Source organism: Cydia strobilella, chromosome 25, assembly GCF_947568885.1.
Source record: "Cydia strobilella chromosome 25, ilCydStro3.1, whole genome shotgun sequence".
Lineage (NCBI taxonomy): Eukaryota > Metazoa > Arthropoda > Insecta > Lepidoptera > Tortricidae > Cydia > Cydia strobilella.
In genome coordinates, this window is record NC_086065.1 from 1,514,627 (window position 1) to 1,524,899 (window position 10,273).

The 10,273-nt window shown below is 36.0% G+C and overlaps 1 protein-coding gene across 1 annotated transcript in view; it reads left to right on the top strand.

The window, feature by feature from the left end:
- Positions 1 to 6,990, top strand: part of LOC134752957 (histidine decarboxylase-like) — a 36,867-nt gene extending 29,877 nt beyond the window's left edge. Inside the window, exons 15-19 of the mRNA XM_063688738.1 lie at positions 1,728 to 1,892; positions 2,795 to 2,902; positions 3,419 to 3,589; positions 5,014 to 5,151; positions 6,369 to 6,990. Coding sequence (XP_063544808.1) covers positions 1,728 to 1,892; positions 2,795 to 2,902; positions 3,419 to 3,589; positions 5,014 to 5,151; positions 6,369 to 6,952 — 1,166 coding nt within the window. The 3' untranslated portion in view covers positions 6,953 to 6,990. The remainder of the gene's footprint in view (positions 1 to 1,727; positions 1,893 to 2,794; positions 2,903 to 3,418; positions 3,590 to 5,013; positions 5,152 to 6,368) is intronic.
- Positions 6,991 to 10,273: the final 3,283 nt, after the last annotated feature.

Consider the following 10,273-nt stretch of genomic DNA (forward strand, 5'->3'; position numbering starts at 1 on the left):
GTCCGATAAGCCGTCTGATTTCTACTCCCGGTTGACGAAAGTAGTTGCTCCCACACGCTAGTACTTCCCTGGACCCGCTGTGTTGCTGTGAGCGATGAAGTGCTGTGCTGAGGGACGTCAGCCGTGTTCAACCAGGGTCAGCACCAGGTCTTCAGGGTGAGCGCGCGCGTGTCATCGTCGGCCTTCTAGTCGTGTTATAGCACCCTGGAATTATTTTAGCTCGTCTTAGTAAATGACCCACGAAACGGCTCCGTCGACTGTGACCGGCTTGAAGAAGAAGAGGACCGGGAAAACGGGACCGTATTACTAAGACTTCGCTGTCCGTCCGTCTGTTCGTCTGTCACCAGGCTGTATCTCATGAACAATGATAAATAGTTAGATAGTTGAAATTTTCACAGATGATGTATTTCTGTTGCCGCTTTGATAGCAGATACTAAAAACAGAGTAAAAATCATATTTAACCCTTAAATGCATATTGTTGCCAAATGTATACAAAGCATTGGACAGCTCACAGATTCAACAGAAAAAAAACTTAAGTTTTTCTTTTAAAACATTTTTTCCAACCAAAAATAAAAAATCATGCATTTAAGGCGGTTCCCTGAGCCAGAAGGCGAAAAATCTCCTTATATGATCCTGTTTTTCTAAGAGGAGTTGATATTCGTAGACGTGGAAAAAATATATGTAGTTCTTGACTATATTATCTTTAATATCATAGCTTCCGATACACGAATTATGACACTTCGCTCGATACAATTAATTCCCAAAGTAACCTTTAACTCGGACTTTTAATCCAACTTTACTCGGTTATTTATTATGTGATACTATAAACAATAAAAGAAGAAAAAACAATCTCAACTTAAATAGTAATTTCATAGCTTTCGAATTTCGATATAGTAGGGTAAGTACGTTTTTAAAATAAATAAAAATCGACAAAATTCGATCAAAATTGACACTTGGCGCGCATGATCTTTCCCGTTCTTTCTTGCGAAATGTGACAGAGACAGCGGCAAACCGATGGAACAGCCTTAAGGGTTAAGTGGGGCTCTCATACAAAAAACGTGTTTTTTTTTGCCGTTTTTTGCGTAATGGTACGGAACCCTTTGTGCGCGAGTACGACTCGCATTTGGCCGGTTTTATTTATTGTCACTAAATTAACACAAATGTTTTGCCTCGAATAATTCGTAAATTGGGAATCTACTGTTTTCTGGACCTTGAAATTAAAAGTTTATGTATTAAAGTTATATTATATGGAAGTTACCTGAAAAAAGATTTGCGTACATAGTTAAGGATGACACTTGTATTTTTTTTATTACAAAAAGGCAAGCATTTGACCGCAATCTCACATGGTAAGTGCCGATACAGTCTAGGATGGATCATGCTTACCTAAAATATGTCTATTCACTCGATCTAAAAAGATTTAAATTTGTATGCATGACGTGGAGGAAGAGCGCCATTTCGAAAAAAACAAAAAATATACAATAAAAATAAATAAAATAAAAATCGTTTATTTCCGGTAAATATTCACATGGATACAGATTTTGCTGACCTTCACAATAGGCAATGCCTGTCCCGTGAAGGAGAGTGAAAATTGTAAATAACAAGGAGGAGGCACTGTATCGGGAGTCGTGGAAGACAAGGGGAGAGGATTTTGCCCAGCAGTGGGACACCATAGTAGGCTAGTAAAAAAAAACAAGTAATTCTAAATTCTATACGAATACTATTTCCAGGTATGGTGGCCTTCCGTATGAAAGGCGACAACGCTCTCACAGAGCGTCTCCTCAAACGCCTGAATGCTCGCGGCTACATTCACGCCGTGCCTGCCTGCTTCAAGGGCACGTACGTCATCCGGTTCACTGTGACGTCACAACGAACCACCAACCAGGACATACTTGGTAAGACAGTAGTGTTAGAGAGAGAGAGGGCTACATCCACGCCGTGCCCTACAACCTAAACCCAACTAGAGTCACTAAAACTTCTATGAAATAGGGTGTAGGGTGTTGACAATTTTTTAGAACTGTTTTCATTTTATAGATAGACACGTAATTATTGCAAAAAAATTTTTTTATTCATTTTTATGAAATAAAACTATGAAAACGGATTATATCGTGTATATTGAATTTATAATACATCCCGACGTTTCGAACTCTTTACAGCGTTCGTGGTCAACGGGTGACTGAGGAAAAATTACAAAGTGCAAAAATACCCACATACTAAAAATAATGAACCATCATAGACTATAAACTTTAAGGCTGGTTGTACATGCAAAATCGGTTCATAAGGCTAATTATACACTACAATTATTTTCAAGTAAAGATATATATATATATATATATATATATATATATATATATATATATACGCGATAAAAACTACGCCGGCTCCAACCCTACACCTCGGACCCGAGAAGATTTAATTCCCTCCTAAATTGTAGGAGGGTATCCCAATATGGGACATGGGACCGGCAACAAACTCGGCGGGACACATCTTTTCAAAACATATTATACTCAGAATGTCCAACATCATCCAACACTAGGGTCTCACAGTCTATAAAACCCATTCATTCATTCATTCATTCATACCCATTCAAACCCATTCATTCGTTTATTTTTAATAAAAAATCGACTTTAATTAGTTTAGTGTTTAAATTTCGCGCATAAACGCTCTAAGCTGTCACGTGACCTGAACGACGTAATAAATAATAATAGTCTATAAGATAACAGGAACTATTAAACTATATTATAAATATTCATATTTTTAACATTCATTGTACATATATATTATATGGCTCTTTCAGATGATTGGAACGAGATTAAGACGGTAGCTTCGGAGATCCTGATGGAGGTTTTCGGATCTGACAATGGCAACATCGTGGTGCCGAAGAAACCTAGGATCTCCCTCAAAGGTAATTTATTTCTAAACTAAGTATCTAATGTGGCTTAGCGAACCAAAGAAGGTCTTTGCCTCCGAAACAACAGTACGTCACTTTTCCTGATCCTCTGCCGAATTTATTTTGCATCGACCATTGAATTTATTTTTGATCACCTTGGCCGCTCCGATATATCTGATGGCGACTGTACGGTTGTCATATTGGTCAGACCCCCTGTTATTTTAGTAAGTGGTGTCAATAACTTAGCTTTTGCACCCAATTTTCACAATAAATGAAATGACAGATCTTTAAAGCAAGTTTTTTCCGGTTCGAAGGACCAGTAACTGTCCAGTTTGATAAATAAAAATACTAATAAGACATTTAATTTATTATAAATTCAATCAATTTATTATCACATAAAAAATATACACAAATACGGTCCATGCAAAATTTCAATTACCACAAACTCAAAAATAAGTGATCCGCAACGCAGGCTTCGTCGGGTCCACAAAAAATGCAAATCAGCAACAATTTTAATTTATTTGATTGCAGAGACCCGCGAGCTCAACGCGACCTTCGGCACCAGCTTACTCTTGGCCAATAGCCCGATGAGTCCCAAGATAGTGAACGGTACCCACGCGGCCATCTGTGATTATGAGCAGGTGCTCACATCATGCGCACAGACGTTCGCGCAGCTTAAAATGGAACCAAAGGATAGTCCTGGTAAGGATAGTCCCGGTAAGGATAGTCCTTGCAAGGATAGTCCCGGTAAGGATAGTCCCGGTAAGGATAGTCCCGGTAAGGATCGTCCTAGTAAGGATAGTCCTGGTAAGGATAGTCCTGGTAAGGATAGTCCTGGTAAGAGCGATTAAATCGCTCATGTACAGTCAGGGGCATAAATATATGTACATTCCTAAAGTTTCAAAAATATGTGTAAGCACTTACACCTTAGACAATAAAGTCGTGTTCACATATGTTTGAGCCATTTGTATGGATCGATATTTTTGCCCTCGACTGTACAAAGGGGCTTTCCATGAGCTGTCCGCCTGTCCCCTACGAAATTTTATTTCGTATATTAGGATTCAGATTCAGATTTATTTATTTGCAGAGAAAGGATTAGATACAGGTCTTAAAATTAGGTTAATAATTCATCCACCTTGATTCGCTATCTCAAGACAGCATGCAAATTGTAAAATTATTCATAAAACCAACATTATACACGGTGGCTAAAAAATAAGTGCATTCCCGGTGCCAGGGAGGTTTTGGGATTATACTGAGCAACTTTTACTACGGGACCAACCCCGAAATCGCGAAAAAAATTTGGCCATTTCATACATTTTGGCTGGTCCATTTTCTATGGGAGGGTAAATTTTTTTTTTGCGATTTTGTAATTGGTCCCATAGTAAAAGTTGCTCAGTATAATTCCAAAACTTCCCTGGCAACGGGTATGTACTTATTTTTTAGCCACCCTGTATATATTTACAAAGCATTAATTACCTATATACATTAGGTAAAATTTTCAGTCAATGAATATTTAAAGAGATTTTTTTCATCCTTTGTGACAGAAAAAAAACTCCTATATACCAGCAAATCTTATGAAAATTCGCGTTTGTACGGGACAACTAACTGTAGACAATTTCGTGGAATGCTCCTAAACTTTATTGTTTTCTTATACTGTTATTTTTAGGGTCTGTACCTGAAGGGTAACTATAAGATCCCTATTTCTGTCCGTCCGTCTGTCTCTAGCCCTATTTCAAGAACCGTTAAAGGGAAAATTTCTCAAGAAAATGTGACATGTTGTGACAAGGGGGAAGGGGGAGTCACAAACTTTGTGACGTCACTTTAACTTATTGTATTTATTGTATTCCCGTACAGTTAAATAACAAGTCTTTAGAACGATAATCGTTTTATTTACTTTCCTAATCAATTTTGGGTTATAAAATTACAATTTTTTTGTGTCACAAATATTTTGATAAAATATTAATAATACTTAATTCGAAAAAATGTGACGTCACACCGGGGGTTTGCCAAATGTGACTAAGTGTGACAAGGAGGGGGGAGGGGCAAAAAACCTAGAAATTCGTGTGACGTAATTAATGGATTAACACTGATGATCATGTCGATGATAATGATGATGATATAACCAGAAATGCGTCGACGCATCCGCGCGATCAAGATGTGTGGGAAGAAGCTCTCTCTCGACTCCTGCATGGACATGGTTCAGGGGATGATGGTGGAACAGTCCCTCCCACTGTGCCACGAGGAGGGGGAGGATGTGTCTAATGGTTGGTGGTGGTTAATTTAACTGTTGGCTTTGTAAACCGGACTTAAGGGGCCCACTGACTATCAGTCCGCCGGACGATATCGGCCTGTCAGTTGTTCGGAACTGTCAAACTTTTATTCTAACTGACAGGCCGATATCGTCCGGCGGACTGATAGTCAGTGGGCCCCTTTAAGAGGAAGGGGACCGCCGCTTTTCCATACAAACGTAGTCCCGATTTTCCTCTCTGGATATTGACATTATGGAAAATATTTTTACATAATTTACCATAATTCACCATAGCTATATGCCCCTACGTTTGACTTTTTTAGATTTTTCGATTATTGTAAAAAATTTGGTGCGAAAACCAGATTCATACAAATTATTAAATGCTTCTAAAAATTCGAAAAATATCAGACTTAGGACATAGTTGTGGTTGATATACAACAAATTGTGTATAAAAATGTCAATAATGAAAACAAGGACTACGTTCAAAAGGCGATTTCGCGCGGGTCGTCCACTTTCGTCTTAATGCATGTTTTTTAACATTTAATTGAAACACTTGTTTAATATCTTTGTGTTTTGTGTATTCGCTATCTCATCAGGCTTTTCATTTCTTGTAATTACACTTAATTGCATCAATTCGGTTAATATTTTTTGCATTATGATTTTGTTCTGATTAAATATGTATAAGGTAAGATGATCACATTGATCACCGTCCGCTGTTGTTATTGTTGCTTTTTCTTTTGTTATTTTTTTTACTTATTTTGTTCATTGTATTTTAGGTGGCAAAGTAAACAACATTGGATCCATATAGATTAATGTGTGAGTAGTTTCGAGTTTTTGGTGCTGAGCTCTTAATATTAAGTACGTATTTACCGAAAAGGTTTCCTTTTCTTAGTATTTGATTGTACTACATTTATATTTTATTCACAATTGTGAGACTTTATTTTGCTGGTAGTGTTACTTTGGAATTTGAAATCCTAAATTAAGTATATTTGACAGTAATGCCCATGTTAGGTCCAAATATATTTAATTATTTAATATATTGATTAAGAAACTGCATAATATATTAGTAAATATGTTCTTATTTAATATTTAAATTTTATATTTCGAATAGAAAACTGATGTAAGTTATTGGTCTTCAAGAAATTCTTTTTATACAAGTATTAATATTTGTCTTTTCTTCTACTATATTTTTCAATTGACGTCGTTTTTTCTATAAAGTAAATTGAACTCCAGGATCGAGCCCCGGTGACAGGTCCTCGCTGTCTCCTTCACCTGTCACCATCAAACAAGAGGCCAGCCCGGAATCGAACCAGCTACAACTCCCCACCAGGCAATACCGCTCCAAATCTGTTGACGTCTCCTTAACCGGTCTCAAACTTGATGACGCTAAAATAACCATTGATGTTAAAAACAATGAAATAATAATAACACCTACAGGCTCAAAAGCTATCACCGATGCAGTTAATGATGCACAGAAATCAGTACACTTCAGTGATCTTGAAGAAAAACTAAACATTGGAGAGAAAATCACTCAGGCATTCGAAAATTTCCAAGATGGTCTGCAAATGCTAAGCGAATTTAGACAGAACGACAATGAGAACGAAGTTGAAAATAAGGATGAATGTGATACTAAACTCACTATTAGAGGTCCTGGTAGTTATATTAAGAAGTTAATTCAGCAGTTTAGTGAGGATCCTTTTGGAAGTGAAGATGCTAAGCCTGAAGCTGATAGAGGCAGCTCAAGTCAAACAATAAAGGAAAAAGCTGATGCTATTTGTAAAAAATGTCTACATTACAAGGGTAAGATGTCTAAGTAAATGTGTAACTTGGCAATAATAATTATGGCAATGAAAATGGTGTAAGGTCAACCGGGATAAATGGGTCACTTGAGGTAGATGCGTCTTTTGAAGGTTTCTTCTACACGGAACATTTTAAAACTATTGCAACCCACTGTTCGAAGTGTGGTCACTGAACTTTTAATGCAGACGGCTATAATAGTTATAATATGTTGCGTTTTGAAGATATCTTCAAAAGACTCATTTACCACAAGAGATGCATTTATCCCGGTTAACTATATTTAAATGTTTAGGTAAACTGAATATCGGAAAAAAAAAAATGATTTTTAGATGTCGATTCTTTTGCAATATGATTTAAGTTTTAGATATAATGTATAGTAACATTAATAGAATATTAAATCTGTGTTCAAAAATGATATAAAAAAATTAGATAAGATAAGATAAGATAAGATGTTTATTTGTAAAGTCATGTACATGAGATGTTATTGAAGTTATACAGGAAGCTTCCATGACACCCTGTCAGGGCACACAAATTGTCTTATATCTAGCTTATTACTAAATTACATTTAAATTTCATTTACAGGCCATGCATGCTATTATTAATAATTGGTTAGAGACATTTTTGTATATGTATGGGGTAATTATTTAGTCATAAAATGATGGTATTGCATAAATTACATAAAGGTATTTAAGTAAGACGGTACCTGTGTGTATAGGTACCGTACTAGGTACAGGCATCAAATATGTGATTCACATTTAGATATTTTCGCTGATGGATGTTGTAACATAGGTACAGCTTACTACCTACCTTTCTATATTCTCTTCAAAATAATATTGGTAATATAAATATTCACGTATAGCCAGAATTGTTAGAAAAAAGTGTTGTTATTCTAATTCATAAGTGCACTAAACTTCGTTCAAATATTAGTAGAAAGAAAATGTAGGTAACTTTTACTCGTGCTCCAGAGGGGTATTTTAATTGTAATAACGGTGTATTGTAGTAACGGTGATATTTTTTTTTTTCCTGTACTCGTTCTCCATTTATTTTTGCTACCCTTATACATATTTCTTCCTTGCGCTAATTTCTACTACCTGAAGGTTGTCTGGAAGAGATCGCTTTTAAGCGATAAGACCGCCTGTTGCTGCTTAGTTTTTTATGTTAATTTGCTGTATTTAATCATGTTTCATTGTGCACAATAAAGAATATTATTATTATTATTATTATTATTCCCATTTGTCCCCGCCCCAAGTGACCGCCGCCATACATGAGGCGGGGACAACTGGGAATGATTTATATGCAGCGCCTATTCCCTTCTCTGCCGTGTCACGCGCAATTCATCTAACTTTATAAGTTGAGTTTCGAGATAATTACGTTTAAAGTATGATTTAAATGCTGTTATTGTTGACGGTTCATTGTAATTTTTTTATTTTTTATAATGTAATAAAATGAACGATCTAAGATCCTAATCTTACATTATTTATTCGCGTTAATTGAATAGTTTTCAGTTTTCAGAAATAGGAAATATGGTCACAGAATAGGTTCTGTGACCATATTGCCTACATCTACTCTTTAACTCGAATAACATGAAAACTATTTCCTATATGTACATCATAATCTTAATTTTTGTTCGTATAATTGAATAGTTTTCACTTGGCGCGCATGGACTTTCCCGATCTTTCTTGCGAAATGTGACAGTGATAGCGGTAAACCGATGGAACGGCCTTAACGGAGTTGGGTGTTCTGTGCCCGGAGGGGACAAATGGGAATACACCATCTGGTTTTGTTATGGCTATGATCCGTCAGTGTCGGTTGCATAATACCTATCTATGTATAACAAATCCCAATCAAACACATAACCTGTTATTACAATTAGAATATGCCTCCTAATTGTAAATATATCATTTACATATTTTGCTACTATTCTGGTTCATGATCATTCGTATAAAAATATATTTAAGCTTTAATTTAAATTATCTAAACAGCTGCTAACTGGAATTATAATTTGTGCAGAACTTCACCACAATTTTATGAATTAACTTACGCGAAACAAACTTAAAAATAACTATATGTTACCGCCTTCTTCAACATTCAAATGTTTAAGTGCCTATGATAATGTATTAAATGGAAAAGCAAAATGTACATAATATTAGTGCTTATAAAAATGGTCGGTACCTATTTTTGAATATTGTAATAACTTTTATGGTATTAAAATTTAATTAGCTGTGTATGAAATGTATGTATCAATGTTGCAATTACAGTAATTATAATTAAAAAAAAAATGGCCGAAAAAAACTTCGTATATGTACAGTCGCCATCAGATATATCGGAGCGGCAGAGGTGCTCAAAAATATCTGAACACGCACCTAGCGCCTTGACAATAGAGGCGTGTTCAGATATTTGTGAGCACCTTGGCCGCTCCGATATATCTGATGGCGACTGTACCTAAGCTTAGTTAAATGGGCCGGGTAGGAAATATAGTAATTACTAATTATGTTTATACATAGGTTAAAAAAGCACAATGTTTTTATGTATATTTATATTGCTATGTTTTGTTCGTCGTTTTAGGCAGTGATTTTGCACTTTAACTATCTAAATATTGTTGATGTATTATTATATATTTTTTGCTTAAATACAATGTTGACGTGTAAGTGACTTTCTGGCCTATTTGCTGAATAAATGTTGAAGTTGAAGTAAAAACTACAAAACTAGTACCTACAGTCTGGCAAAAAAGAGTAGAAATTAAAAAGTGGCAACACTAGTGTCGTCCCTTTCAAATCAATCTAAGAAAAACGGGACGATACTACAGTGTTGCCACTTTTTAATTTCTACTCTTTTTTGCCAGACTGTAGCTTAACTTAGCTTAACAAACTCGGGTCAATGCATCTGCCAGAAGCGATTTTGGTATAAGAGCGTTTTCACATTGTCCGATCTATTGTCATGTACTCATGTAAAATGTATATATGTGCTTCTCTGTATTTATTTATGCATTTAATAAATAATTATTACTAAAACACGTTAAATAACGCAACGGCACTGCTGTAGCTGTTTTTCTCATAGGCGCCTTCAGACATCCGATATCGGAAAGGCGCTTCCTATAAATTCACCCATGTCGGAGCCCTCGTCACCTGTTGGACCAATTATATTTGTTTGTGTGCGTATGTGTAGCCGTAATGCTTGTTAGTGTGCGTGACAGCTAAAGACGGCGCCCGGGCGCGCCCCCGGCATCTAGGATCTATGGATGGTATAGAAAGGAACGCAATCTCTTATGGCAGAATTGTTGTAAAAGTGACCGTATAACATGAACCATACTATAAGGCAACAAATAACCCGACCAAATTACG